This window comes from Monosiga brevicollis, genomic scaffold, assembly GCF_000002865.3.
Source record: "Monosiga brevicollis MX1 MONBRscaffold_19 genomic scaffold, whole genome shotgun sequence".
NCBI lineage: Eukaryota > Choanoflagellata > Craspedida > Salpingoecidae > Monosiga > Monosiga brevicollis.
In genome coordinates this window covers 527757-555407 of record NW_001865056.1, presented here as the reverse complement: position 1 = coordinate 555407, position 27651 = coordinate 527757, and the positions used below count along the sequence as shown (strand labels likewise).

The 27651-nt window shown below is 55.1% G+C and overlaps 7 protein-coding genes across 7 annotated transcripts in view; 3 read left to right on the top strand and 4 right to left on the bottom strand.

Annotated features, from left to right (window-relative positions):
- Positions 1 to 821: 821 nt before the first annotated feature.
- Positions 822 to 3581, bottom strand: MONBRDRAFT_27473 (uncharacterized protein; the record flags this gene model as incomplete). The annotated part of the gene is made up of 9 exons (XM_001747822.1): positions 822 to 1099; positions 1193 to 1618; positions 1736 to 1822; positions 1932 to 2041; positions 2170 to 2219; positions 2334 to 2430; positions 2561 to 2881; positions 2965 to 3050; positions 3177 to 3581. 9 exons carry the CDS (start codon positions 3579 to 3581, stop codon positions 822 to 824), a joined length of 1860 nt encoding a protein of 619 aa, XP_001747874.1.
- A 437-nt stretch (positions 3582 to 4018) lies between these two features.
- Positions 4019 to 7142, bottom strand: MONBRDRAFT_27472 (uncharacterized protein; the record flags this gene model as incomplete). Its single annotated transcript, XM_001747821.1, has 8 exons — positions 4019 to 5133; positions 5193 to 5886; positions 6132 to 6185; positions 6292 to 6435; positions 6552 to 6620; positions 6713 to 6753; positions 6891 to 6941; positions 7085 to 7142. 8 exons carry the CDS (start codon positions 7140 to 7142, stop codon positions 4019 to 4021), a joined length of 2226 nt encoding a protein of 741 aa, XP_001747873.1.
- Positions 7143 to 7684: 542 nt separating this feature from the next.
- MONBRDRAFT_10153 (uncharacterized protein) lies at positions 7685 to 11272 on the bottom strand (the record flags this gene model as incomplete). Its single annotated transcript, XM_001747820.1, has 6 exons — positions 7685 to 7844; positions 8310 to 9228; positions 9372 to 9466; positions 9616 to 9846; positions 9953 to 10004; positions 11233 to 11272. 6 exons carry the CDS (start codon positions 11270 to 11272, stop codon positions 7685 to 7687), a joined length of 1497 nt encoding a protein of 498 aa, XP_001747872.1.
- Positions 11273 to 11598: 326 nt separating this feature from the next.
- Positions 11599 to 14775, top strand: MONBRDRAFT_33433 (uncharacterized protein). The gene is made up of 12 exons (XM_001747914.1): positions 11599 to 11616; positions 12035 to 12136; positions 12243 to 12296; positions 12400 to 12487; positions 12620 to 12748; positions 12899 to 13099; positions 13192 to 13331; positions 13420 to 13631; positions 13732 to 13808; positions 13915 to 13982; positions 14098 to 14190; positions 14294 to 14775. The coding sequence occupies exons 2-12, from the start codon at positions 12071 to 12073 to the stop codon at positions 14564 to 14566; spliced, it is 1401 nt and encodes a 466-aa protein (XP_001747966.1). The 5' UTR covers positions 11599 to 11616; positions 12035 to 12070; the 3' UTR covers positions 14567 to 14775.
- Positions 14776 to 16566: 1791 nt separating this feature from the next.
- Positions 16567 to 17936, top strand: MONBRDRAFT_27469 (uncharacterized protein; the record flags this gene model as incomplete). The annotated part of the gene is made up of 4 exons (XM_001747913.1): positions 16567 to 17095; positions 17280 to 17416; positions 17517 to 17721; positions 17833 to 17936. The coding sequence occupies 4 exons, from the start codon at positions 16567 to 16569 to the stop codon at positions 17934 to 17936; spliced, it is 975 nt and encodes a 324-aa protein (XP_001747965.1).
- Positions 17937 to 18752: 816 nt separating this feature from the next.
- On the top strand, positions 18753 to 22673 carry MONBRDRAFT_27468 (uncharacterized protein; the record flags this gene model as incomplete). The annotated part of the gene is made up of 10 exons (XM_001747912.1): positions 18753 to 20230; positions 20323 to 20477; positions 20620 to 20693; positions 20784 to 20842; positions 20940 to 21078; positions 21160 to 21696; positions 21844 to 21975; positions 22083 to 22230; positions 22335 to 22407; positions 22538 to 22673. 10 exons carry the CDS (start codon positions 18753 to 18755, stop codon positions 22671 to 22673), a joined length of 2931 nt encoding a protein of 976 aa, XP_001747964.1.
- Positions 22674 to 24016: 1343 nt separating this feature from the next.
- The window catches only part of MONBRDRAFT_27467 (uncharacterized protein), a gene marked incomplete at both ends in the record, with an annotated part of 4402 nt that continues 767 nt past the window's right edge, over positions 24017 to 27651 (bottom strand). The window contains 16 exons of the mRNA XM_001747819.1: positions 24017 to 24121; positions 24248 to 24346; positions 24432 to 24559; positions 24652 to 24767; positions 25056 to 25181; positions 25268 to 25327; positions 25411 to 25517; positions 25616 to 25720; positions 25819 to 25871; positions 25998 to 26073; positions 26168 to 26222; positions 26347 to 26445; positions 26545 to 26642; positions 26775 to 26874; positions 26955 to 27232; positions 27399 to 27596. Coding sequence (XP_001747871.1) covers positions 24017 to 24121; positions 24248 to 24346; positions 24432 to 24559; positions 24652 to 24767; positions 25056 to 25181; positions 25268 to 25327; positions 25411 to 25517; positions 25616 to 25720; positions 25819 to 25871; positions 25998 to 26073; positions 26168 to 26222; positions 26347 to 26445; positions 26545 to 26642; positions 26775 to 26874; positions 26955 to 27232; positions 27399 to 27596 — 1803 coding nt within the window. The remainder of the gene's footprint in view (positions 24122 to 24247; positions 24347 to 24431; positions 24560 to 24651; positions 24768 to 25055; positions 25182 to 25267; positions 25328 to 25410; positions 25518 to 25615; positions 25721 to 25818; positions 25872 to 25997; positions 26074 to 26167; positions 26223 to 26346; positions 26446 to 26544; positions 26643 to 26774; positions 26875 to 26954; positions 27233 to 27398; positions 27597 to 27651) is intronic.

Below are 27651 nucleotides of genomic sequence, written 5' to 3'. Positions count from 1 at the left end.
CCGCTCCATACTGCTTGCGGATAGTCACGGTGGCCGCCACCGTCATCTATAGCTACGTGCTTGTGGTATGTTTTGGACCTCTTTTCTCCGACATGTTGGGTTTTTACTGTTGCTCTCCGCGACCACCCGTGTGGGTCTGCGCTGCGCTGACGTGAAGGGACACCCGGGCGTGCAGGTGCCGCTGGGCCTATGGACCTACCTGCGATGCCGCTATGCGAGCACCAAGGCCTCTGTCTTTGATATCTTCTGCCTTTATGGCTATACCATGGCACTCTTTGTTCCCGTCGCGGTCTGTCCTGCCAACCCCTCGCCTGATCAGACGGCGCCACCAGCCACTTGTCTCTCGCGCACGCAATCGTTGACGGTTTTTTGAAACGCATGCTCGGGCCTGCGTTTGAACGCCCTTAGTTCTTCTGTGCCATGCCCTTTGTCAACTCACTGGGCCGCTGGGTTCTCATGAGCGTTGCCTTTGCATTGACGGGTACGTCATCGTGCACTGCCGTCGCCTGCCATCGTCGCGAGCACGCCTCTTGAAGCACCTGAGCCGTGCTGAGGGACTTGCTCTGTTTGCTTGCTGCGCCCTTGCAATCCAGGTGCCACACTCTGCAAAAATCTCTTTCCCATGATCCGCGATGCCTCTCAAGCAGCGCTGGTGCCCTTGCTGCTGACGGTTGTGGCGTGTCATGTGGCTGTTTGTGCGGGCTTCAAGCTGTACTTTTTCCAGTTTTCAAATGTGGACAACTGAGGCCGTGCCTCTCACACTAACACACTCTTGTATCAATTTGAACATGAAGAATGCACAAGCCTGTGATACGATTGCCTTATTCCCGCACACCATTGATGGCCAGATAATCCAGAGGATCAATCGCAGTCACAGCTTCGTCGGGCAGCGGCTCAACTGCACATTCAGCAGCAATGGGGTATGGATAGCCGGGGGCGCCACGGCTGTCAGTCACCACGGGTGTCACATCCGAGGTCAGCACCATCCAGTCCGTCAGCTGTTGCATCATTGCGGCTCGCAGCGATGCATGAGCGGCATCCTCAAACACATTGCTCAGCTCCAATGGATCGGCCGTCAGGTTGTAGAGCTCAGAGATGCCTGCCAATCAAACAGTGGATGGGTGAGCGTCGACCTTGTGCAAACGGCTCAGAGCAAACGAAGGCATGGTGTTCCAGTAACGTGCATACTCACCCGTGGGGCGATACACAAGCTTGGCGGTAAGGTTGCGTAGCATGACGGCGCGGGGGGAGCCGTTGGGTTGGGCTTCTTCAAGACCCCGGGGATAGTAATCCGCTTTTGGGCCCCCACTCAGACACTCGTTGGCCTCAATCATCTGTTCGTTGGAAAAGTAAAACCCACCCTCAGAGTACACAGTGCGATTGAGTTGGCCCTCGCTGCCGGCGAGCTGTGGAGCGAGATTCTGCCCAAAGCGCACAAAGTCTACATCGATTTCGGCCAGGGCCAGCATGGTCTCGAGGATGTCGGCCGTTTGCACGGGCGCCTCCACGACGTGATTCTTGGCCCCACCTGGGACCTGAGCCAAAAGTGGTACGCGTGTGAGCACATCCGACATGCTTCCGGGCCATTTCTCCACCAGACCAAAGTCTCCGCCGAAATCTGTCAGCCCCAAATCGAAAGAGAGCGTGTGAGAGGGAGGGGTTGACCCGTGTGTGCGTCTGGCGCAGGTCTGGGAAGACAAAAGCAAACTACACCGCGGGGAGGCCAGTTGCATACCGCCGTGGTCACTGCTAAAGAATATGGCCGTGTTGTTGCGTAGGCCAGATTGATCAAGGCCCTCCAGCAAGTTGCCAAACAGCCAGTCTAGCCAGGCGCGATGAGCGTTATTAGATGAGGTGTTGGCAAATGTTCAATGGTGGCGAGGCCGCCTGCATATTTCTCCCATTGCCGACAGCCCAAGCTGCAGTCGCACCCGTGTAGGCAATCATGTTGAGATAATTTGCTTGGATTTGGTAGAAAAAGTCGTCGTTCAGATATGTCAGGTTTCGAAAGTGAGGGATGCCATTGCTGTTTTGCATGTACCTATTCATGTCCCCGCGAGTCATCATGAGCTCGAGACTGCGCTTGTGGCGCCACCACAGGCGCACTATTTCGGTGTTTCGGACGAGCGTGCACAACAACAACAACAGCAGGGAAACGATGCAACACACGTGGGCTTGGAGGCAATGTTGCGCGGGCGCAGCTTGATCTTTTCCTTGACCTAACAACAGCAAAGAAACGCGTGATGTGCGTGGAAGGGGGTGATGGCGTGCCGAAAAGAATGCATTTTGAGATGCGATAACGGTGCAACGAGACAGAAAGACTCGGCCCAAACCTTGTCAGCTGTGAAAAGATTGTGGAAAGGTGCGGGTGCGCCATAGGGTGGATGGGCACCGCGACTGGGCAAAAACAGCAGAAACGGCTCCGGTGGTCTGTGGACGGGGTAAAGGACATGATGAAGGGTGAGTTGACCCTCCCCGTCTCTGAACTGCGGCTTCTTGTCTTGTCCTCGCTGGGCTCGCCACGCATTGCAAGTGTTGGTCAAGGCGCGAGCGTACGAACTTGCTGTTCAGAAAGTTGATGGCGTTGTGCACGCCAAGCGTGTCGCCGTTGGAGAGGTCTGAGGCATTGACGGCCCCGGCGCCGGTGCGCAAAAAGGAGTAATAACCTGTCTCTCCAAAAGGGAAGGGGTTTGATCCCGACGCATAGCCAATGTTACCCGCCCACGCGGACACGGACAGGTTGAAAGCCATGGCAGAGAACATGTCGTTCTTGCCAAAGTACTGCACATGATAGCCGTGTTCTTTCAAGATGCGAAAGTAGTTGGCTTCGTAGTCTTGAACGAGATGGGTTTGCGTACGATGGCCCTGCAGGTGCATGTATCTGGGAAGACATGGACAGCGGCAAGCTATGTATGACGGGCAGCTGAATGAATCAATCGGCCATCAGGGCGAAGCGAAACGTACCGGCCCGTCACCATGGTGCATCGCGAGGGGGAACACTGGGTGTGCATGACATGGGCTTGGTTAAAGCGGACGCCCTCTTCAGCAAACTAAAAGTGCAAGTTCCAACGACCAATGGTAAAATCAGAGCCATCCCAAGCATCTCACGAGGAGGCACATCTACAGCTCGTTGCTCCAGCCCGGTGCCTAATGTGGCAACTTTGCCTAGACCTCACCTTGTCCAAGTTGGGCGAGACATTGGGGAAAGGATTGCCATACGCGCCAAAGCTTTCTGCACGCAGCGTGTCTGGGAAGACGAAGATGAAGTTGGGCACTTTTTTGCCCAGCCCGGAGGTGCAATTGCCGCTCGCGATCTTGGTGGGATCGGAGGTCGTGAAGCGGTTGCAAGACATGGTGCCGTTGGGTTGCTGCCAGGCCGTGTAAGCACGACAGCCGCTGGTGTTCAAACACAGCTGGCAACAGGCACCAGCATCTTCGACGGCCACCACACCCATGCTGCGCTGCGCATTATGAATGCAGGCGTTGCTCGACACCTGGGAACAAGATTCTGCCGCCGATCCCGCGACCGCCCCCCTCGATGCGAGCGCCAACACGAGCACCAACAGCCCAAGTAAAGCCATCCTGCCGCGCATCGCCGCCCTGGCAAATCAGCTACAACGTCCACCGCCGGTTCGATGCTTCAAACGCCCACCACACAGGCTCTGATCTTCACCCCTCGTCCTAACCCTGATCACAGCGATCCCGCCCCTCGCGTTTGGCCCCTCTTGACCTCAGCGTTCTCTTGAAGATGATGATGATGTTCGTCCGGCGTCGGATGTCCGAGTGCGCGTCAAACATCAACAACAGAGCCTGCAACAACCCTCAGTTTAGCTGCAATTACTTTTGAAGACCTGTAGTAGATATACTACCAGTTGACTGCTTCATCGTCAACAACTTTACAGTCAGCGGCATCAATAGGGTCAAGTACCATTATTGGGCAATTTCGTCAAAATTTTGAGGTCAAGTGTGCAGAAAATTAGAAAAATTTCTTCTTCTCTCTCTCTGAAGGGAATCAATTTCACTTTCGATGACTGCGCGCAACGTCTCGTTGTCGGAGAACGCGTTTATTGGCTGTCCGAGCGTCAAACTCTGCCATGTTTGCATCGTCCTCGTGACTTGCTTGTTGCATTCGCCTTGAATTGTATCTGCGGCGCTGGGACTCGCTTCGAATGTTTGGGTCCATGAGTGGGACGAGCCTGAACTGCTCATTGCCCCAGCCACGCAGAATGCCACCGTTGGCCCGACTGATCTCCGTATAGGCGCTCTTGTCTCTCGCACGCTGCGCATCTCGGAGCGCACGTACATTGTCTTCAGTGGCTGCACCGCTACGCCAAGCATCGATATAATGCATCGTGTCGTGGACAGCTTCGGTCATCATGTCCTCGGTGAGATAGCTGTGAAATACGACATCGACAATCTTTTCCAAGCGCTGGTCAAGACGCGAGGCACCGAGACTCCACGAGCTTTGCGGACGAATGCCCTCGGCTGCATATTTGACAGCCCCAAACACAGTTTCGATCGGGGCAAAGTCAGGCTGATGCTCGGGGGTCAGTACAAGAGTCACGGGGCCTCCATACCGATCCGCATCCAGCTCATAGTAGGTTGCTGGACAATATTGGGGGTCCTCGGGGTTGTCTTGGCCACCGGGACGCACAAAAGTCTTCTTACAACGCTCAACTTCATTTTCTCCGCATAGCAAATCAAGGGCACGGTGATGATGGCGGGCGTTGTCCAACGTGATCACGAGCTGGCGATTAGAATTTTCGTTGCGGCGCCACGCCGTGATGGTCTCCTCAATGTAGCGCTTTGTATCCTCGCCTGTGCTGTTGCCGATGTTGGCACGAGCCAAAACAAGTTTTCCACCATATGTGAGCGCCGCGAAGAAGGAAACTGTGCAGCGTGGCGCGGAGGCACTGCTGCGCGATGCACCACGGCGTGTCAATCCCTTGGTACGGGTGGCATCGGCCCGAAGCCAGCTCTCGTCCACAGAAATAACAGAGTTTGCGTTTGTTGTGAAGATGTCGTATTCCGCATCGAGTGCATCAAGAAACGCAACATAATTCAAGCAGGCCTCCTTCGTGTCGGGGCCGAATGATTCGTGACGGCGCACATCAAGTGTGACATAAACACTATCTGTGGCCTTGGGGGCAACGCGCTTGAGGGCTCGGTATATTGTACTGGTGCTCACTGACCAGGGCTCAATCTTTCCTTCATCTTCAAGTGGCTGTACCTCTGTGCAAAAAGGTACTCCCGCGCATCAGCTGCTGTCCCGCGTTTGCCATAGAGCTCCGCGTACTCTGTCAAAATGCGAATGTCTTCTTCATCAAGAAGTTGATGGCGCCCATGAGCTTGAGAAGGTGTCAGTGGAGGAGCATCCTCGTCAATGACTCCATTCGCACGCTCCTCCTCACGTTTCTCAAAATCTCGCCTCCACCTCGACACGGTCGACACGGGGAAAGACTTGCCAAAGTGGCCCTCTAGGATGTCTGCCACCTCTCGGTCACTCAGCAGCTCTCCGTCGTTGGTTTGTGCCAACAACCGCAAGAATTCTTTCTTTTCTTCCGCCGTGTACGTGTTGTAGTGACGACCTGCTGAGGTGGGCTGGCCAGAGGGCTCTGCCGTATCACTGTTCGGCACGGCATCAAACGCATTTCCCGGGGAAGCTCGAGCAACCAAGGGGCCGTCATCCTCAGGAAAGCCGATCGGCTGGTGCCGTTCGTTGCTTGGCCAGCTGTCGTCAGAAGCACTGGAGGTCATGCTCGGTCGCTCGCTCATGGTCGTGCGTGTCAAATAAGTCGTTGTAACGGTGAGACACCCATTGCAGATGCAGATTTGTGTGTGTGTGTGTGTGTGTGTGTGTGTGTGTGTGTGTGAGAAAAAGAGAGTCTGAAAATGTCAGATGTTTTCGTATTTCCTCCGAATAAATTGACCTTTGTGTATTGTATTGCATAATATCAAGGTTGATGTTAGTGCTAACCAGCCAAGTAATCGCAGGACAAACAAAGGTTCGAACATGCATGCACGGCAGGCTGGAATGAGCCAGAGGACTCCAGTCCGTCGAGTCATTCGTTGTGGGGCAGGGTGACGGCGCCAAGCGTAAAGAGCAAGAGGGAGAGCATGATAACGCGCACCAGCTGGCGGCCCACGCCAACCAAGACCACCACGTAGTCCGTTCCAGCCCAGAGCTGCGGAGGCACGAAAAAGGGCGGGGGTAGAAGTAAGTTTGGAAATGCGGACGTGAAAGACGTGGCCCGCATTGTGCTGCCCATATGCCTGGGATGCCTCACGTACATGTTGCTCAATGGACATGCTGGCCTGGAAGCCCGACCAGAGCCAGACAGCGCCCATGGTCAGAGTCGCCATGTCGGTTTGAAAGCCACCATCCTTGGTCACTCCATGGATCAGATGAGGCAGCATGTGCGCTAAAAACAGCGTCTGGCCGTGCCCAGTGGACCAGCGTGTACCTGTCAGTTTTGTTACTTGGTCGCGCCAGCGCAGCCCCTCACGTCATCATCTTCACACGACACATGCCAAATGCACGCTTGACATACGTGCATAACGCTCGCCACCAAGGAGCCCAGCAGTGCCGCGCCCATGTTGGTCGTTTGAGGAAAGTTGGCCTGGTCCGCAGTAATCACACAAGCAAACCAGGGTTAGCCGATCATGATCTTGGCTCGGTTCATTGGCCGTGGAGAAGATTCATGCAACATACGCGATCCTTTTTCATTGCACGCGCCCAAGCATCGCCAAACACTGCGAGCGCCAAAGTTGAACCCACACGAGCCGATTGCAATGGTGTAAATCAGATTCCACTGATGGAAAGAAAAAAAAAAAAAAGTAAACAACCAAAATAAAGCAGGCCGGCAGGGCCCAAAAGGGCCGAGACGTACCGGGACCATACCACAGGAAACCAGCAAACATGTCCAGACAAACGATGCCAGCTGCGAAAGCAACCCAATCGGGTACCAAGCCAACCAGCGCCAGGCATGGTGCGATGATCATTGAGCAAACGTTGGATGGGCTCCAGGCCGGCATCGAAAGAAGAGAAAAAAATTAAACGCGAGTAGCGATGAGATCAGCGCACCGACAACGTTGTAGTCAATGCCCACATCAAGGGCTGGGTGCTTATAGTCGGGCGTCATGGTGTCGCCTGCCGTCTTTCAAGTATTCTGCCAACGTCGTTTTGAGAACTGGGAAGCGAGTAAAATCTTGTTTTATTCCCCTCCTTGTTGTTGCTTGCTCGTGTGTACGTGTGTGTGTACGTGTGTGTGTGGTTTTTGTGTTTTATTTTTATGTTTTTGAGAGCAAGAAGAAGAACAACAGAGTCCTTTCGGCTGATTGCGTGAAGCAACTGGCTGTTGTGGCACGTTGGCATGCATATGTCGGATCAAATGCGCTGCGAAATCATTCAAGGCGCGAGGTCGGGCGCGTCGATTGTCTTGGTGCCCAAGGCTATAACATGATCAGCATGACAGACCAAGCACAAAGCAAACGACGCGCGTGTGGACAGCCGCACGGTCTCGCCCAGCACGTCAGACGAGGACAAAAATCAATGGTTCGACAAGTGCAACCAAGATACTCGCCTCCCCACGAAATAAACACACACACACACACAAAAAAAAAAATAAGGTCGAAGAGAGCACACAGGATCCCAAACACAAGAAAGATACGAGGGTCCAGCCCTCTACCGGCGACGCCGACTCTCATGTTGCTTGACCGGGCTGCCCTTGGCTAGGCGACTAAAAGAGGAGATGCAGTCCAACAACGACCAAGACATGAGGTGCGAGACATCGTTGGAGCGAGCAAAAGGGAGCCCGAGCCACACGCTTGCCGCCTCGCTTTGTCTCGGGGTTGGCAGTGGCAAAAAGAAAAGGACAAGTCAAACATACTGGTGCAAGCGAAAGCGGAGCTTGAGAACCTCCATCTGCTCCTCGTAGCTCAGTTTGGCCCACACATCGGCCTCTTCCCAAGGCATTGGAGGCATGGTGACCTTGTTATCCTGGCCCATCGAGTCTGGGGAGGCGCTTTTGGCGCGTTTGCTGGATGCCTACGTCCACACAGGAGACCGCCATCCCAAGCATGTTGAGCAAAACAGGCATACGCAAACCTGAAGAAGCCAATGTGCAAAAATGAGGGGGAAGGTAGGCAAACACTCACCGAGTCGGAGCGAGAAGACTTGGCACGCTTATTGCGCGATGAGCGACTGTCGATGTACCCAAGCAGAAAGCGGGCCGTGGTCATGAGGGCAGTTGTCAAGCAACAATATGGCTAAATTTGAGCATGCTGTGAGACAATATTCGCCGACTCACCCGAGGCCATCCTCATGCTCGCTGCTCAGTAAAGGACTTGACGGCGATCCATGGTCTGACTGCGATGAAGCACGACCACTTGCCACACCCGGGGGGGCAGCGATTGTTTGGCTGTCCAAGGCGGAGTGGCTGTCATTGGCTGAGGCGCTGGAGATGGCATCCGCTTTGAGAGGCGAGCTTGGATTGGGGCCATCCGCCAAACCTGATGCCGTGCTGGCCAAAGTATCCTGGCGGCTTTGTGGGACCGCCGGGGCGCTTGAGCTGGTCGCTGACCCGGGTGCGCTGCTGGCCCCGGGATCTGCGGCCTGTGGCTCGCCCTCTGCCTGATCAGCTACAGTTTGTTCCGTGGCAGTCGGGCTCGTGGCGCTGGAGGCATTGTCCTGAAGCCGCAAAGCGATGGCGCTTGGTTTGTCAACAAGATGTGTGCCTGTGTCGGAGGAAGTGCTTTCATCAGCTCGCTCCGAGGGATCCAAGGAAGGCTTGCCCAAAGTGGAGGGACCGGCCGCTGAAGCGCCGTTATGCTGTGCCTCGGATTGATTTGAATCGTTGTTGTCTGGGTTGGCGTCCTGGCCATTCAGGCGCGAGTGAGCCTTTGACGTGGTTGTCGCCCCGCTGGAGGGCACGCTGGAGGGCGAGGTGCGCACGGAGAGAGGGTCGGTGCCGCTACCAGAATGCTCGGGTTGGTTGTTGTCCTGCGTGTGAGCGCGCTCTCTCTCGCGCTCGGGCTCAGTCCGCTGTGAATGGGCCTTGTTGGGCTCGTCCTCGCCAGCGAGGACCACGCTAACTCCGGTGGTAAAGGGCTTGGCCGGGGGCGAGGTGGGTCGCGATGGAATTGTTTCGATTGGAGCCTTGACATGGGGCCAATCCATGCCTTCAGGGAGCGTCCCATTACGTTCAAAACGGCGTGCCAGCATGACAACTATTGGTGGAAGAAGGCACAAAAACGGCGGGAGCAAGTGTAAAATGAGAAGGCAATGCAGCAGCGCAGCCACACACCCGGTATCGGTGCCGGCTTCAAGTCGTACAGGGCAGAAGGGGCAGCGTGGAGCTGGAGAGACTTACAGTCGAGTTCGTCAAAGTATTGATACTGCTCAATGGTCGAGTACGGCTCGGTGCCAGGCTCACAGCGGAAGACACGGTAGTCGGGTAAACGATAACTGTCAATAGATCGTATCGTGGAGCGAGCAGGTCGGATCGTCAGGCAACATGGAGCCAGAGCGTAAGCTCATGCTCGAGCCGCGTGCCAATCGATGCGGGCGGGATTCGAAGACTCGCGTGGCGCGGGCGGGCCAAGGCAAACACTCACGTCTTGTGGGGAGGCTCAAAACTGCGCACGAAGAGGGTTTTTGCATTCAAGGGGTCTTGATCCACAAAGCCATCGGCTGAAGTATCTGGGAGTTCAGCGACCTTGGCTGTTTTGGGCTGAACTTCATGCTTGGGCATGACCAAGCCCATCTTCCAGTCATAAATGCATGCGCGGTCGCCGACGGCGATCAGGACAACCTCGCGCTTATCACCGCGTGGATGATCGGCAAAACTACGCCACGAGTCGAATCAGCAAGCCAAGTGATGCGATGAGCTGTTTGTTTGAAGTTGAAAGAGTGTGAGTGGCGACAAAAGTGCGTCAAGGCGTCAAGGCGTACGTGCGCGTGTTGGATGCTCGATCTGATCGGCGGGAGCGCGTGGTGGAGCGACCTGAAATGGACCACGAGGGCGGGGCAAGTTTTAGTTTCGTTTTGTTTTTTGAAAACAAAACACAGCGGGCAGGAAGGGATGAGGACAATCAGCGCTTGGTGTAAAAAGAGACAAAGGGCAACGGCACGGACGCAACAAGAACAAGAGGCGCAAAGGGGGCAAAGACGGCGAATTTTGGGGCCTGACCGGAAAGGCGTTTCTCAAGCTGTGCTTGACTTGAGGAGAGTTGGTAAAGCCAGTCCATGGTTGAGGGTTGTGTTGGAAGGGGTTGGTGGCTGCTGAATGGAGAATGTATGTGCGTGGTGTCTGTGGATGCGTATTCCGGCAGAGGCGGAAGAGAAAGAAGGAGATCACGCTTGCAGCATCTGGCGCCCAGGACCGGTAGCAACAACAACAACAACAACAACGATCATCAAAGAGTGAAGGAGGTTCAGGCTCGTGCCTGAGGACCCAGCCAGCCCGAGGACTGTGGTTTTGGCAGTTTGGGGGACCACTCTGAAGTCCAAGGGAAGAAGCACAAGGCCGAGACTGGGGAGAAGCAGGGGCGAAAGCTAAACGGCAGGGCTGTGGGCCCACCGTGGCAAGGCCGAGCTGTTTGTGGTTTCGAACAGGGGAGGTCACCAATGGATTTGGTGGATGGGGGTGTGGTGGGCTTGCGGACCCGGCAAGTTCCTTTGCATGAACAATGGGCAGTGCGTGTCGTGTCGGGCCGGGCCAGGCCGGATGTTGGAACGGCAGCAGGTATCAAAAGGATGCAGGCACGGGCAGGGCAGGGCCTGGGACCGGGGGATTGGCATAGGAATGGCGGTCCCCAGCCCAGGGCGTGCGCGTGACCGACAATGCCAAAGCACAAGTCAACCCTGACGCATCAACAGCTCAACACGCGACACCCACACCACCACCATCAAAAAGAAAGAAACTGCCCCTCATGCGCAGCCACCCCCACCACTCCCACCAGTAGCAGGCAGCAGCTAGCTAGCAGGTAGCTGCAGGTAGCAGGCAGTAAGTAGCTTACAACAGGAGCTGTGTGTGTGTGTCTCTTGTGTGTGTGTGTGAGAGAGAGAAGAGAGAGAGAGAGAAAAAAAGTTTGAGATCAAAAGTGTGTGTGTGGGTTTGTACGTTAAGGAAAGGGGGGAAAGCTTTGTCCCATATCACACACACACACTCTCTCTCTCTCTCTGTCAAACTCGCTCATGTGTAAGGAGCCGCGGGTGGCTGTTGCACTCACCTGCCACCCGCTCGCCCACGGCCGACCCTTGATCCGCCATTTCGCATCTTTGCCAACCGCACCCATGCCCTGCACGCTCTCCCCCGCCGCATGCCCACAAGTGCATTGAAACGAGCGCGTGTGCGCGTGTGTGCCGGCGCGCGCATGGCATGGGAACCGTTTTGGCGCTGCCTGTGTCATTCAAGGTCCGAGGGGGCGGCATTTCAAATTCAGCGTACCAACCTCTCCCTTTCTTCAAACAACACACAACACTGTGTGGTGATGAAAAATAATCTGACAAATGAAACCGACAAATGTCAGAGAGTCTCCGAGTCTCCGAGTCTCCGGCGAAACCGTGAGCTGTTTACCAAACCAGTTTTTTTTTTTTCGATCATCAGTGAGCGTGTAAGTGAGGTAAAACGGCAGCGCGGTCGGTCTCTTCCCGGGGCTGTACGGTGCCGGAGGCGGGGTGGGTGTGGGGGTACTTGTTGATTGAAGCATGTGTGGCATGTGTGTTTGAGGCAAAGAAGGGCTGGCTGGTGCGTGTTGGTGTTGGGCCGCCTACAGCGCGCACGCCACAGACCGCAGCCAAAACACACACACACACACACACACACACACACAATCACAAGTCTTGATCGGCCCCGCGCCCACGAGCCTTGTTCTCGCTCTCCCTCCCTCTCCCTCTTGTGGCTGCTGCTCTTTCGGGCTGTCGTGGATGTCGCTGTGGGGATGCCGCTGCACCTGGCCTCTTCTCGATCTGCCCACACTGCGTGCGCCTGTTTCACTTGTGCGGCGGCTGATCTTGCCTCGGAATTGCCAGGTCCAGTTGAGCTCTCGATCCAACAAAACCGACACAATGGACACTTCCCCTTACAAATCCTCAACCCCGCCCTCGAGCAGCACCAACCTGGACGCCGTTATGGTAGGTTACACGGTTGCCCCAATTTGATTTTGAACCCCTACAAGGCACGGGTCGGACGTGAGGGCCATCAACTGTTCTGACCCCATTTGCCCTCCGCATCATGCAGGGCACCACGCCGAGTGGCGCCAAGACGCACTCGCGCAAACGCAGCATCAGCGTGGTACGTGCGCCATCAACCGTGCCACCCACCCCATCGCCCCATCCAAGTCTTGCAACAAGGAGGTGCCTTGGCACTAAGCCGACCACTACCCGCGTGCACGCAGAAAATGGGCGAGGACACCGCCGACCTGCAAAGCAAGCATAGCTTTCAAAAGATCAAGACGGTCATCCTCGTGGGTGGTGTCATGCAAGGTGAGAATGCTTCACCTTATGGATTGTTGCCTGGGCCCCGCCTCAAGTTTGCATCGTGTGGTGGACATGCCCCGATCGCTGATGGCCTGTGCCTGTGCCTGTGCCTTGACCGCGGTGCCCCGTCGACCTCAGGCACGCCCTTCCGCCCCCTCTCCTTCAAGTGCCCCGTGCCGCTCTTGCCCATTGCCAACCAGCCCTCCATCATGCACATTATGAGCAAGGCTGCGGCTGTCAAGGGCATGGCTGAGATTCTCATCATCGGTGCGTGGCGGAATTTTGATCCCGGCCCTTCACCTCGCCTCTCAGTTTGTGCTTTTCCCCCGCGTTGCACGACGTTGGCGTGGGTAAACGTGCGCTTACCCATGTGTGCCCTCCCCCTCCGTCTTTGAATCTTGCCCTGCTCTTCCGCAGGCGGCTATCAAGAGGCAGACTTTGCCAGCTTCATTCGCGATGCCGAGCGGGAATTGGGCCTGCCCGTCCGCTATCTGCAAGAGTACACCCAACTGGGAACAGCAGGCGGCATGTATCACTTTCGTGACCTCGTTCGCCGCGGCAACCCAGATGCCGTCTTTGTCGTCCATGGCAATGTTTGCTCCGATGTCGATTTTAATGGTGGGTCCTTGCTCGCTCGAGCCCCCAAACCAGTCTGGTCTCCGCGTGACGCGCTCACCCCCTTGTTCCCCGACAACACAATCCACGCTTAGAACTCTTGACCTTCCACTCTTGCGTCGGTGATGGCCTGCACACCACCATGCTGACCGTCAAGGCACGCGAAGACCAGGCCAAACAATATGGCTGTGTCGTCGCCGACAAGGCCTTTTCCGTCGTCCACTACGTTGAGAAGGTAGAGTTTTGTCACCGAAAGTGCCGCTGGTGCCCCATTTTGGCCAGCTGATCCACCTGCCTCCCTGGCCTATCGCCTCTGTCCACAGCCCTCCTCGTTCGTCTCAGAGCACATCAACACCGGCATCTACGTCATGTCCACGGCCGTCTTTGACACCATCAAGAGCATCTTCCGCAGCACCGCCGACGGTATTCAGGAGCGTATCATGTTTGAAACGGACGTTGTCCCGCGTCTGGTCAACAATGGCCATCTCTTTGCCTTCCCCTCCACTGCTTTTTGGTCTCAAGTCAAGACAGCGGGGTAAGACCCGGCCACGCCTCTCGACGGGAGACAGCCCTGTCCCTTCAACCTCATGGCCTGCCGTTTTTGTTTTGTTTTTGTTTTTTGTTTGTTTTTCAAGGTCCGCTGTCTATGCCAATCGCCACTACCTGGAGCAGTATGCCCGCCACGAACCTGAGCGCCTTGCTCGCTCCTCCGGTTGGTTCCTCCCTCTTGACTTGCGTGGCATTACCTTCAAACCTTCATAATATGCTGCCCTCACAAGTATGCACCACCAACGTGGCTGCTCATTTCCATCGTTCAGAGGAAGGCTTCAAGGTGGTCGGCAACGTCGTGGTGGACCCCTCGGCCTCTGTCCATCCCTCAGCAAAGGTGCGTCAGGCTTCAATGGTGACACACTCCCGTTGCATGGACCAGGCACCACTTCCACTCGAGATGAGGCTTGGCTCAGATTTCTCATGACGAATTGGGTGCTAATAATGAATAGCTGGGCCCCAACGTCAGCGTGGGCCCCAACGTCAAGATCCATGCCGGTGCCCGTGTCAAGGACACGATCCTGCTTGACAGCGTTGAAATGGCGGTTTGTACCCTCACTAAAAACGACCTCGCTGCCCTTTGCACCCATCCGATTCAGGTTGTGTTGGAACGGCTCACGTGTCGGCTTTGGATGGGCGGGGGTGCAGGAGCAAAGCTGCGCGTTCAACAGCGTGATTGGATGGAATTCAACCTTGGGCCGCTGGGCTCGTGTGGAAGGTCTGCCCGTGACTGCTGATCCCAACGACCCCTCGACGCACATTAGCCAGCCACCCATCTTCAATACCGACGGCAAGCTTGAGCCGAGCATCGCGGTGCTGGGTGAGGAAGTCGAGGTCGGGGATGAAATTCTTATCCAACACTGCCTGGTCCTTCCCCACAAGCAACTCACCGAGAGCCGCAAGAACGAGATTATTCTTTAAACCCTGCCCTGATTTCCCCCCAAGGCTTTTGCTGCAGGCCTCTTGATTGATGGCTTGGCGCACAAAGCCAACCTCCACTTACAGTCTTTGCCTCTCAGGCTTGTCTCGCTTTGGTGCAAAGGATGATGCCACCATTGTCGATGACTGCTTGATTGATTGGTTTCCAGACGTTGTTGGTGTGACGTGTGAATCGAACTGTGTGGCAACTCAACGAACGCAGCTGTGATCCTGTTTAATGAGTAAAGCATTCAATTATCCGGCCCCGGCCGGCAGTTAAACCTGAGAAGAAGTGCCCGCCCAAACAGTAGAGTATGGTCGGTAAAAGATGGAACCGATCACCGCTACAAAATGTCCTCCATCTCTCATACCTGAAAAGGGCCGAGCCTGTGGGATCATCCAGCCTCAGACATACACATGCATGTCGAGTGCAGTTACGCTTTGAGAGGAAGGTGCACAGAACCAATCTGTGCAATCACAATCATATCTTTACGTTACGTGACGAACATGCACAAAGAAAAGCACGAAACAGGAACAATCAAGACTTGCAAACACTGATAATGAGCGATGGTCCTGTTTCTCATGCCGTCTGAGCTTCGGCTTCGCGGCGGCGCTGCAAAGAAGCCCGCAACAGAGCAAGCCCGCCCTTGGCCGCTTTGGCTTGGCTGCTCTGCTTGGCCACTATCGAGCAGGCACGGTCAGGCAAAGGTGAGGCGCAACATCTTCACAGAGGTGAAGGCAACAGTAGGAAGCAACAAAGGTCATATCCACACACGCACGGGAGACAGCGAGATTCATGAGACTGGCGTCGTCTGCCAGGAGGAGAGCTGCCGCGCTAGCTTTGGGATGGGAATGCAGCCAGTGTTGAACCTGGGTCACTTCGGCAGCGGCGTGGGCATTGTGAAGCCGTTGTTCCGAGAGCTTGAAGACCCGCTCGGCCAAGACAGAATCCAAGGCATCATTGTTTGCTCGGAGGCTACGATATAGCTCGTGGCGATCGCGCGATGTACGCCGCTCCGGGGTTAACGGTGGGGCAGGTGCGGGCGATGCCATCCCTCTGGCTGGCAACCGTCACGCGAGCGCGGCGAGCAAGGCCGGAAAGGGCAGCGACTGGAAGCAATGCCAGTAGGAGTCTCGAGTTTAAAACGAAACAACGGCAGCCAGGCAAGAGCCAGAGAGGCTTGTACAAGAGCGCCTCAAACAAGTCGAAGCCTAGTCTGAGAAAGCGCAGCGTTGGGTCAGTTTGAGTTCCGCCCAAGCAACCGAAAGCAAAAAAGAAGGAAGGGCGCAACCTGGGTTGGGACGCGAAGAAGGATGTGTAATGTAATGGAGTGTGATCGTCAGCGCGTCAAGCGCGCATCTTTAGCAACACACACACACACACACACACACACACACACACACATACTTGCGTCCTGTTTTGTGCGCGATGGTGCGTGTGCAAGCGGAACTTGCTTTATTTTTGCTCTTGACAACTCGGGTGTGGTGTGCTCTGGTCTCTGCATGCTCATCTCTTTGGATGTTCGAATGGCAGCCACCCGCTGCACTTTCTACCCCCGCCAAGCCACGCCCGTCAGCGCGCCCGCGGTCGTCAAGCCATCCTAAGCTCGAGCTTTCCGAAAAGCCAGCCAACCCCTCGAGCGCGTCATATTTACGCGCTGGCGCCATCTCCCATACGTACAGCACCCCAACACACGCTGTGAAAGTGGTAAGACATTGGATGACAACATCTCTTTGTTACACGTTTTTACACCGGTTGAAATATACATCCGATTTGTTTTAAACATGTGTTTATGGCTTGTCAGAAAAAAGTAGAATGATGACATTATTGCCAAAGCGCCTGACACCGCCGCCGCCATCCGTCCGTGCCCCGGGCCGCGAACTGTGCCTCAAGCTCTGCGATCTCCTCCCGCGCGCACGCCCAATTGTGGGCCACGCATCGACATCTCGCTTCTTCGACTACGAATTCGCTCGAGTTTGTTTCAGGTCAGCACAAATCTGCCATGGCGGCTGCGGCATCAACAGCCACGCCGCCGCCCCTCAAGCAGCTCAGCGAGGACGTGAGTCGACCTCCCGCCGTGGCCACCGTCCTCGCTGTTAGCCTGCGTGACACGCTGCGCGTCAGTACTCTCTTTGGGTTGCTGATGGTTCTCTGGCACCCCATCTACACCAGCCTCGTGACCGCCCTGCAAACCTGGTGGCCCATGAGCAACATTGCTCTCTTTGTGGTCGGCACGATGGTTGTACACGAGAGCATGTATTACGGCTTTAACGCCCTGTTGCTGGCTGCCCGCCAAGACCCACGGCTGGCTGCCTACCACTTGCCTCGCCTTTCGCACCAAGAGCCGAGTACGGCGCTCATCTGGAAAACGCTGCGTGCCTCATTTGTTGGCCACTGGCTGATCCAGCCTTTGACTGGCTGGGCCATCTACCACCTCTTTGTGGACCGAGGCATGCGCTTCGATGGGCCCGGTCCAGCCGTTCATGTCGCCGCTGCTCAAATGGCCATATCCCTGCTACTCAATGATGCAGGTATGCTCTGCTCAAGTAGCACCGCGCCTGGCTTCTGCCACTGCTGCTGGCGCCTTTACCGCTCGAATCCAGCAGCAGAGCCGGTCGTCGTGTCGATGCCCGGTTGTATTGCCCGAAGCGTCTTGCAAGCCAAGCTGGCCCTCTGTCTGATGATGTCTTGCATTTGTGACACTCAACGTTTTAGTTTTTTACTGGGCACACCGGCTGCTGCACCACCCCAAGCTCTATGCCCGCTTCCACAAGCAACACCATGAATACAAAGGACCGGTGGGCTTTGCAGCCGAGTATGCGGGCACCTTGGAACAGTTTCTCTCCAACCAGGTGAGCTGCCAACTGTGTGCCTGTGAAAGCCATGCCGCCTGGCCTCGTTCAGCCCGCCTTCAACTCACACTGCTACGTCTGGGTTGGTCACAACACACAGTTACCCGTCGTGCTTGGACCGCTGCTTGTGGGCATGCACTGTTCCACATGGTGGCTCTACTTGACTTGGAGGCTTTGGCGTACCTACGAGATCCATAGCGGTCTGATGCTTCAAAACACCTGGCTCGGTCGGCTGGGGTTGCTCCATGGCCATGGTGCTGTCTACCACGATTTTCATCACACGAACAACCACGGCAACTTTGGCGGTTTGTCATCGCGGGCGTTGTGTTGTGAACCTACGCCGTGCCGTGTTATGCGCGTGCCTGCATCATAAGATGGCTAGACCCCTTGCTCACACTGCCCTCATCTCGTGACAGGCCCAGCCAATGCGCTGTGGGACGTGCTTGGCGGTACCGAAGACCCAGCGTTTCGCGTGTATTGCCAGCGCCACAACATTCGGTCATATCACCACCTTGATTGAGGGACAGTTCATGGCAGACCCCTTACTTTCTTTCAATGAATTGCCTTGCCATCAAACCCCAGCGGCCCTACCGTATTCTCTCTCTACGTCCCTCCCCCTGCCCGTCATCGCCAAGCCAATAATGGATCAAGGCTTTTTTGAGGGCGTTGTTGAATACCACTTCAGAAAGGATTTAAAACGCTATAAATGAACTTTTTGCAGCGTATATAATATCCACTGTGTTAGAACTTGTAGTAATCAAAGTGCTTTTTGCCGTTCGCCGTTTGACTGAATCTAATGAGAAAGAGAGACAGAGACAGAGACACAGAGACACAGAGAGAGAGACAGACAGAGACAGAGACAGACAGACAGACAGGGAGACAGAGAGAGAGAGAGAGAGAGAGAGAGAGAGAGATGAATTGTTAGAAAACAGAGAGGTAGAAAGAGAGAGAGAGAAGTGTGTGTGACCGTTAAAACGCAAAAATTTTCTCTCTTTCATTTTTTTTAAAAAAAAAAAAAACGTTTGAATTTTCTAGGAGGCGGTGGTGGCTCGCTCTCCGCTGCTACACCCTCGGCTCTATCGCTGCCGTTGCGGTTGGTCCGTCGTATGCACGCCATCGGGATGGATCTGCGGAGTGCATTGCCTCCAGATGAGGGTGGTGGTGGTGGTACCGTTGCGGCGCCCGGCAACAATGGTGGGGCCAAACCCAAGAAGCCGTTTCTTCGCAAAGGGTCCGGTCTTCAACGGTGTGTGGGGCCTCCCTTTGCCGCTCACATGAGAATCCAAATGTCGCCCGCAGTCCTTCGTCCTTGTGCCCCCTACGCCATGACTCAAAGATGCGCCTTCGCCTGCCCTATAGCTATGGCCTGAAAAAGCCTCGGGCGTTTGACCAGGACCAGATGGCTGCCAAGGTCGAGCCTGTCAAGCCCTGGAAGAAAAAAGGCAACAAGACTCATCAATCTACCGCCCCGACCTCCGCGGGCCCCAGCAATTCTGCGCCATCTCAGCGCCAGCGCACTGCCCAATTATCTGCACGCCAAACACGTGAGCCCCGTCCTCAACAGCAAACAGCCATGGACACCAACGATCACTCTGAAACATTGGCCAGCCCGGCCTATCGCGCAAAGCGAAACGAAAACGAAGATGAGGACGATGAGGATGATGATTTTCAGGATTATGCCGATCCTTTTGGAGCGCCAGAACCAACCTCAATGCGTCCACAACATCCCTCAACGACAACGGCGCTGGGTCCCCCTGTGCGTAAGCAACCGCCAATTAAAATCCAACACCTCGCCCTGAGCCCCCCCCGAACATCTCGCCCAACGGTATCCGCAGCAAGAGCAGCAGCTAGCCCGAACAAAGCATCTCCTTCCCGAGCCCTGCTTGACCCGGCTGCTGCTCCAAGCCTGGACGACACGGCTTCAGAAGCATCTTTCTACTTGACCCGCTCCCAGTGGGAGCACCAGCGCGTCATCGATGAGAATGAGCTCATGGAGTTTGAGAGTTTGGAGCGCATTCTGACTCCAGGAACAACCCCGACAAGCCGTCGCAATGCGGCCCCAGTACGCTCAATCGCCTCCAACCAACCCCTGCCGACCGATCGACCGGCCTCGCACAAACACATTCGCGTACGCGAGGCGGTCGTGGGCCAGAGTTCCATCCACTCCCACTGGCCTGGCGAGGTTTCAGCCTTGCCCCCACCACACGACCATCATGCTTCCTTTGGCAGCTCAGCCCGTCTTGACTTGGATTATCAGGAGCTTTATGCACAAGAATTCCTCGTGGCCCGCCCTCCCGGCTCGCCTGCCCCTGCAACAGGAAGCACCTCAACGCGACGGCGCGTGGTCGCACTGCCCTCTCAGGTCGAACTTGATGACGCTTCAGCCTGGAGTGATAGTGACATGCCCCTTGACCCTCTTGAAGAGGATTGGAAACACGATGCACCCTCCTCAACTGCAACCACCTTCCGAGATCCGAAGCCTAAGCAGGGCAAAGCGTTGCAGTCTAACATGGAGCACGCGCAGCATTTGGATGGCACGCCTAGTGAAACTGGCAGCGAGGATACCTTGCACCCTGATGATGGGAGTGATATTGCTGATGGCGAGGAGCATGACGAAACAAGCCCGCCACCAGAAGCCCGTCAGACCACAACCTTTGCGCAAAGGCCGCAGTCGCGGCTTGTGGCCAAGTACTTTGGCGGTGCCGCAACCAATAGCAGCAACCGTGCTCCAAGCAAACATCCTACCCAGCATGAATCAGCTCCTGCCCCTTTGAGCGAGCATATCCCCACCCAGCCAGAGACCCAATCACATGCGTATGTATCGGACATTGACTGTGCAAACAACTCAACTTCTGCGTGGCGTTGTGTCATGCACCCTTTCTCACTTGCTTGTGACTATGTGCCAGTTCCAGAAACACAGACGTGTCCCGCCCACCCTCCAAGTCGCAAACACATGCTGATGGTATTGTGCAAGCCAAGATTGATGAGCTCAACGCTGAAATTGCCTACTTCAAAGCTGAAAACTCACAGCTGCGCCAGCTGCGCCAGGAGCACGATGAAGGTAGGCGTTGTTGTTGTTGTTTTTTGTTTTTTTGTCTTTTGTTTTTTTCGTTTTTCTCTTCTCGACGCCAGCGCGTTGAGTGGTAACAGACAAACAAAGACCTCTTGGCCCTCGTTCTCATCGGACATATCCACCCCTGCAGCTGTGGCTGCTCTACAGCGAGAGATGACGGAATTTCAAAAGAAACGCGAGCAGGACGAAGCAGACTTTGCTGAAGTACGTCTTGTCATCAAACGTGCAACGAAATCGAAATGTCCCGCCTGTTTTGTGCCTCACGCTGCCATGTTCTCCAACCAACCTCCTTAGGCCAAAGAGAGCGAGCTCAAGAAGTTGCGTCGAGATCGCAAGATGGTGGACGCACACCGGTAAGCCAACTGGTGGGCGGGCTGGGCCAGGCGGCACTCGTAGAGTTTACGACCGCAGAGTTAACTGCACTTGCTATTGCTGTGAACGCGTCGACAGTGAAGCACTGCGTGCTGCCCCGAGCCGTGAGGCCAAAGAGCTCATTGCCACACTGGAGCAAGAAAATCAAGAATTGCGGGAACAACTCGAGCAGAACAAGCGGCGCCATAATCTAACTGTATCTCGCTATCAAGACCAGGTGAGCCCGTGTCCTCCAAACACACCAAATCATGTGTTGCGCCCACTGGACGCTGGGCTCTCATACGATTGTGGATGACAGGTTCGGCGGCTCGAAGAGGAATTAGCAACGGTGCGCGATGAGCTCCAGCAAGTCGAGCTGGCACGCCTGGCGCTAGCACACCAAGACAACCGAAGCGTGCCGTCTACAACTGACAACCGCTCGAGTGGGCATTTGTCCGCGAAGCAACGTACCCCGGCGCCTCATAGCAATTCCACCACGGTGAAGATCCAGAACACGCGTGGACTAAATGGTGCTCCTCACCTGCGCGATAGCGGCATGTCTCCCTCATATGAGCAAGGTGCCATGTCGTCAGCTGAGAGTGCTGATGAGTCTGAGGCCGACGTCTACATATACCACGTGGAACAACAGGCTGAGCTCCTGCCATCATCAGCTGAGAACAAGACAGTGGACGTACCCACGCTGAATAACAGCATACATCATCTAGCCCTAGACACTGAGAAGCACGAGGATGGCCTTGATGAAATCATTGGCTCTGAGAAGGCTGGTCGCCGTTCGGAGACGATTTTGCCGGATGGAACACAAGTCATCGAGTTTCCCAACGGCACGGTCAAAAAGGTGGGTACTGCCGTAGGCTTGAAACAGTTTCTTCTTGTTTTTGTTTCCGCACTGCAACCGGGAGCAAGGCATTCGCAAGTGGCACTCCGCAAGAGGCTGCGCACACCTTGACTCGATCGAAAATGGATGGATGGAATGACTGCGTAGGTCTTTGCCGATGGGCGCGTCCACGTGGCCTTTTTCAACGGCGATACAAAGGAGACGCATGCAGATGGGCGTGTCGTTTATTTCTACCAAGAGGCTGGAACAAAGCACACAACGCTGCCCAACGGAGACGAGGTTGGATTCGTTGACGACATTCTTCAATTTCATGTTGGCCCTTCTCCCTTTCTTCTCTCCTTTTTGTTTTTGGCTTGACCTCCGAGCCTGTGGTTCTGCCATTTTAGATCTACAAGTTCCATACGGGACAGACGGAGCATCATCGCGGTGACGGCTCAAAACAAATCTGCTTTGTTGACGGCACGATCAAAGAGCTGTACGCCACAGGCGAGGAGGAGACTACTTTTACTGACGGCACGATTCAACGCGTCCTCGGTACGTTTATCGTGCGCGATGGGTGCATACTGCAACGGAGCCTTTTTGTTCCATTGTCATGGGTAGCTAGCTGATGGCCAAGTGGTTCCTGTCTTCTCGAGTAGTGGGGGGCGATCGGATCATCGATTTCCCTGACGGGCAACGCGAGATTCATACTTCAGAGTTTTCTCAGCGCCGGTAAGTACAAAGCGTCCTGTGGTTATTTTTTTGGTTTTTTAAGGTTTTGTTCTTTGGTTGTTTTGTTTTTCTCGATAAAATTGTCAACGATTGACCTCACATCGGAGGCGTTGTGTTGCTGGTCTCTCAGCTACCCGGATGGTACCATCAAGATTGTCTATGTTGACGGGCGTCAGGAAACGCAGTACAGTAACGGCCGGGTCCGCATCAAGGACGCTCTTGGCAATGTTGTGGTGGATAAGGTCCTCTCACAGCGGCGGAAATAATGTGTGTATGTGTGGTCGTGTCGTCTCACGTTTAAGGGGCGTTGTCGCACGGCTGTGCCGTGACAATGGTCCAGTGCTGCTCATGCCTCGATGATATGAAAGATCACATGGCATTTTCTCGTTAATTTATCCCTCTGACTTTGAATGCGCTTGAGCAAGGCTGATGAGATAGAGGCGGCCTCCCTGCTGCCCCAGCCGCTATTTCTCAACTTCCCAAAAGCAATTCAAACATCAACAAGATGGCAATGCGCCCACGTATTGCGAAGTCCCCGTGACTCGCAGGCAGTCGATTCTGACAAGCGATCGAGCCGTGTCGTGTCTTCGGCAGACATCTCCACCTGATGATGACAAAGAAGTCACTGGTTGATCATGATTTGATTTGAGAGTCTTTTCCAGGAATTTCTTCTGATTTTCGTTGAATTATTTGATGTGAGTGTTGTTTTAGGGTGTGAGTGTTTGCTTTTCCCCTTGAGACACCTGCTCCAGGACCTTTTGACATCAAGCACTCTGTTGCTTGCGCTGATCTTATCACTGCTTCTTGTCTAAGTCAACATGTTGGTGTTCGCTCCGGAACGTTAGCGGAAAACAGGCAGAGCTAGAGCTTGCCTTGCAAACTTTATTTCAAGCGCATCAGAGCATGTTGGCCGTAATCACGTAAAAATCGATTCAGACCTGTTGTTAGCGTCAAATCCGTGCTTACGTGCTGGAGCCTGACACCTGTGGGCGCTTTCTCTTGTGCTTTATTCTGGCCCGATCGACGGAGGGGTAGATGCCGGTGCTGATTTATTTATTCGCGTATGGACTTCAGCAGAAGTACACAAAGCTCGTAAACAATGTGGGGTTATGATTTGTGCTTGCTGATCTTGAACTTGCCGGTTCATGCCGAAGAGTCGGGGTGTTGCCTTTCGGTGGTTAGAGCAATGTTTCGATGGCACGTGGGATTGAAGTGAAAGTGGGCGATGTCGGCGTTCAATTGATGTCGAGTCCTTCACTCATTGGAGCTGGCCTCGAGCGCGACCAAGCTGGACAGTCATCCACCCAGCAAAAAAGACAAGGGCAATAAGCAGCAAAGCCATGGGCAAGGTCGTGTTTCTCACAAGCAAGTACAGGAGGAAGAGATAGATGACATTGCGCCACTTTGCAAGAGTGCGCAAGTTTGCGGGCAGCAGCATCTCCTGGAATGAAGGTACGTAGCGAAGAGTCCATCGACTCCGTGGTCGCACAGCAAAGCACGTCTCCCTTGCGGAATTGTCCATGGTGCGAGGGTACTGGCCAATTGGGTGTTTGTAGGTGTGTGGCGGGCACGGGGACAGGGCATCGTGAGGGGTTGAGCGGTCGCCACATCACGGGACCGGGAACGGCATATAAAGGTCTAGCATCGCACAAAGCCATTCTACCTGAGCTAGAATATGTGCGGCCCCGTTTCGATCAAGGTAGTAAGGAACACGCTAAGATATCCAAATGGAAGCGTGTGTGAGTGCAACTGCTTCATTCTGAAGGTGCGAGTGAAAAAGCTCCTGAAAAATGCGGCACATCGATGCCAGCATACGGCCACGGGACATGGGCGGACCAACCTGATAAAAGCGAACCAGCTCTCCAATCTCGCCAAACATTTCCACGCCATCCAGCGTCAGCATGCCCGATGCGGTGGACACGATCACGTCTCGGTGGTTCTGTCGAAAATGTTGTGTCCACACGAGCAAGGGGTCAGGCTCGGCTGTCCACTCAATTAACTCAAGGCATGGTATAGGGACCCACCTCGCCATGGCGGCGGACCACGATGTTGTAGCGATCACGGGCCAAGGCGCCATCGGCTGATGTCATGGGCCAAACAGCAAAGGCGCCTTCGCCACGATACCGCTCATCCTCAATCGTTGCGTATGCCTCTGCCGTTGCGCAGGATTACAGGGCACAGTGCTGATGAGAAAGGCGCTTGCATCACGCATGCTCAGCCGCTCAGGAACCATCGAGTATGCACCTTCAGCACTGGTCTTGAGCCATGGCTTGATCTCAAACTCATCGTTGATCCAATCAGAGAGCTTGTCCAGAAGACCAACCATGACTGGAATTTCAAAGGATCGCCGTGGTTGATGCCTACCGCGGCCCGGTGGCCCGAATGATGAGCACGATGGTATGAAATTAAGCCACAGGATGGGCAGCGGAAATGGTTGGCACTCGACTCGAAACTAAGCGCACCTTTTGTGCCGGTACGCCTCCAACCGCACGCGTCGAAACGTGTCGAGTTGCTGTCGGCGGTCATCACCAAGGTGCAGGCCTGAAGATGCTGGGGCAGCCCGCGTGGTGGCCTGCTCGAGCAAAACACCCGAAAAAAACAAAAAACAAAAAATATAAAAACATAAAAATTAGGTACATGAGACGTACGACGCATTCTCATTAGCAAGACCGCAAGCCACGGCATAAGAATAGACTAGACTCACCTCAATGGCCACCTCTTGAAAGAGGTTGTGTAGTAAAAGGTGAACACGGCTTAGGTGCCCTTGATAGCGCCTATTTGAATCATTGGTGTAAAGCGTGAGTGAGCTTTTCAATCGAGACTGGTCGCGCTCGGGGTGATCAGGCTATGCGTGCTATACCTCAGAGCCGAGCGCATGGACGGCTGCAGTTCGGGATCGGGAAAAACGTAGGCAATCCAGCTGCAGTGGACATGAACATGTGAACATGACAGAGCATGAGCTGCACATGGGGCTGAGGCAACTGCGGAACACCAACTACTCACTTGTGTGCGCGACGGTCTAGCTTCTCTTCACGCTCACGGGCCACGTTCATCGCGTGACGTAGGGCCTTGCCGATGGCACTGATATTTTGCAGGAAGCGTGTCTGAGCCTGTTTTCGAAATGGTTGCCACCACGTGCCGTAAGGGGGATTCGCTTGGTCACTCGCTGCAGTGCAAAAACACGAGCGCGAGGCGAGGCGAGGCGTACAACGGCGGCGGCGGAGCCATTGCTTGTCGCTTTTGTGATGGGTGGGCATTTTTCCGAAAGAATGGGCACATAGGCGACTTGCTGCGTGGTGGAAAGGCGCGCCAGCTAAACAAACACGATGTATACATCGATGAGGGCCTTGCGGGTGAATCTAACTGCGGCGTTGCTGCAACGGGATCGATAGCCCAAGAGCGCAAGCGGACCGCTTGTTGAATCGGCGAGTTTGACGAGCCGTGTAAACAGCAATTTTCTTCCACTACGCCCAACAGTAAGAACATATTCGGGTCAGGGCCGGTCCCGGACCGGTCGCGAGGACGCAATGCTGGGTTGGGTTCATCAGGAGTCAAGTGTCCGTGCTAAAGCCGGATGCATCGTAACGTACGCCTCCAAAGATCGTAGCCAAGTGTCCCTTCACAGAGATCTTTATCTTGCGGGGTGACCTTTGTACCAGCAAAAAGCTAAGGTGTCATCGCAGCGTCAGTGGGGGATGAGTGGAGGCTGAGCCGCATGACCAGATCTAAAAGCACATCATGTGGCTTGACTCTCACAAACCTCGAGGCAGTTGAGAAGTCGAATCTGCTCCTTGGGAGGCTTTCCGCTGACCCATCTGCACATGGCCAGGCGCAAAAGTCAGCCCAGCAAGCCCACACCAAGCTCTGAGAAGAGAGCTCGAGGCTGGCAAAACACGGCGCCAAGTTGGGGGTTCGAAGAGAAAGATAAGAGTGGCACACCGTGTCGCATCAAAGGTGTAGTCAAAGTGGACAGCTCGAGCGGCTAGGTGCTGGAAGCCAATCGAGTAGAGTGGTGCATTGGCCTCCACAAACGAAGCCCTGAGCACACGTGCGATGTACCACGTCGACAAGTCAGATTTCCAATACCACCCGCCTCCGATGAGCTAGGGGATGGAAGTAGGGGCTGAGAGGGCTCACCAAGCATCCGAGGTATATGAGCCCTGTTCTTGTGCGTCCCGGGCAACATTGTACCCGTAGCGCCAGGGGCGACCGTATTTGAACCAGAGCTCCAGTGCCTGGGGGTGCATGGACAACCATTAGCCTTGCAACCGATCTGGCGATGAACGTGTGCCTCTCAGATCGCAGAGTCTGGTCCACGAGGTTGAACGGCAGAATGTGAACTGTGTTGAATCAGTGCGCAAACGCACCACGTCGGTGTATGAGTGGTTATTTTCTGGGTCAAGGGCTTGATCCAGGACGTGGTAGACGGCTCGCTGAAGAGCGGGAGCGACGACGTCTTCTAGCGAGCTGTGGCAAAGCGTGCCCCCAGGTCACAGGTTGAGTTTGAGTCATGGGCAGGTGGTTAGGGTTGCGGAACAGCTACTCACCGCAAAAGCTCTCGGTGGAACGCCGAATTGCTTTTCGAGCGCAAAAAGCTGTGACTACAGTGGTGGAAGCGGGCCACCATGGAAAGGGCTCCAATGCAATCGGCATTGATTGCCGATTCAATGTCTCGGTGGGCCATGGCCTTGCCTGCCCACGTGAGCATGAGGCACATGATGACACGCTCGCAGGAGGCGGCTGTAGGAAAGATAGCTGGCCCTGTGTGGGCGCTGGATTGAGAGGCTGCGGAACGATGCGGGTGCAAGAGACTTTGCTGCACTGTCTGCACGGTGGCCAAGCCTGCGGGGTGTGGGTGGGTAGCAACCTCAAATAAGCTCGGCGTAGGAGGAAAGGCAAGAGGGAGGGGTGGGCGTGGTGTCTGAGCAAAGGTGCATGCCTTGCTCCAAAAGCTTGCGCGGAGAGAGGGCCGGCTGATGGGCCGACTGAACATGGGCTCCGTTGAAAGCAGCCTCTGATTGTGGCAGAGCAGCGCCCAGGTAGTCAAAGACGAGGTCAAAATAGACGGTGCCCGAGCTGATGTAATTGAGGGAGCCTGAGCTGGTGGCTTGCTCCATGATGACGGCGGCAAAGCGCAGCATGAAAAAGTCGAGAACACCTGGAGGCAGAATCGTTGGTCGGGTCAGGGTCTGGGGAGGCGGCAGGTGGTTCAAGTGCTCTGGGGGGGGGGGGGGGGGGGGGGNT

What these genes read in the sequence shown, in the direction of transcription:
- MONBRDRAFT_33433 (XM_001747914.1), top strand. Translation starts at nt 12,071, where the DNA reads ATGGACACTTCCCCTTACAAATCCTCAACCCCGCCCTCGAGCAGCACC. An exon ending in GCAAACGCAGCATCAGCGTG is followed by an intron (nt 12,297 to 12,399) that starts GTACGTGCGCCA and finishes GCGTGCACGCAG; the next exon opens with AAAATGGGCGAGGACACCGC. An exon ending in CTCCGATGTCGATTTTAATG is followed by an intron (nt 13,100 to 13,191) that starts GTGGGTCCTTGC and finishes ATCCACGCTTAG; the next exon opens with AACTCTTGACCTTCCACTCT.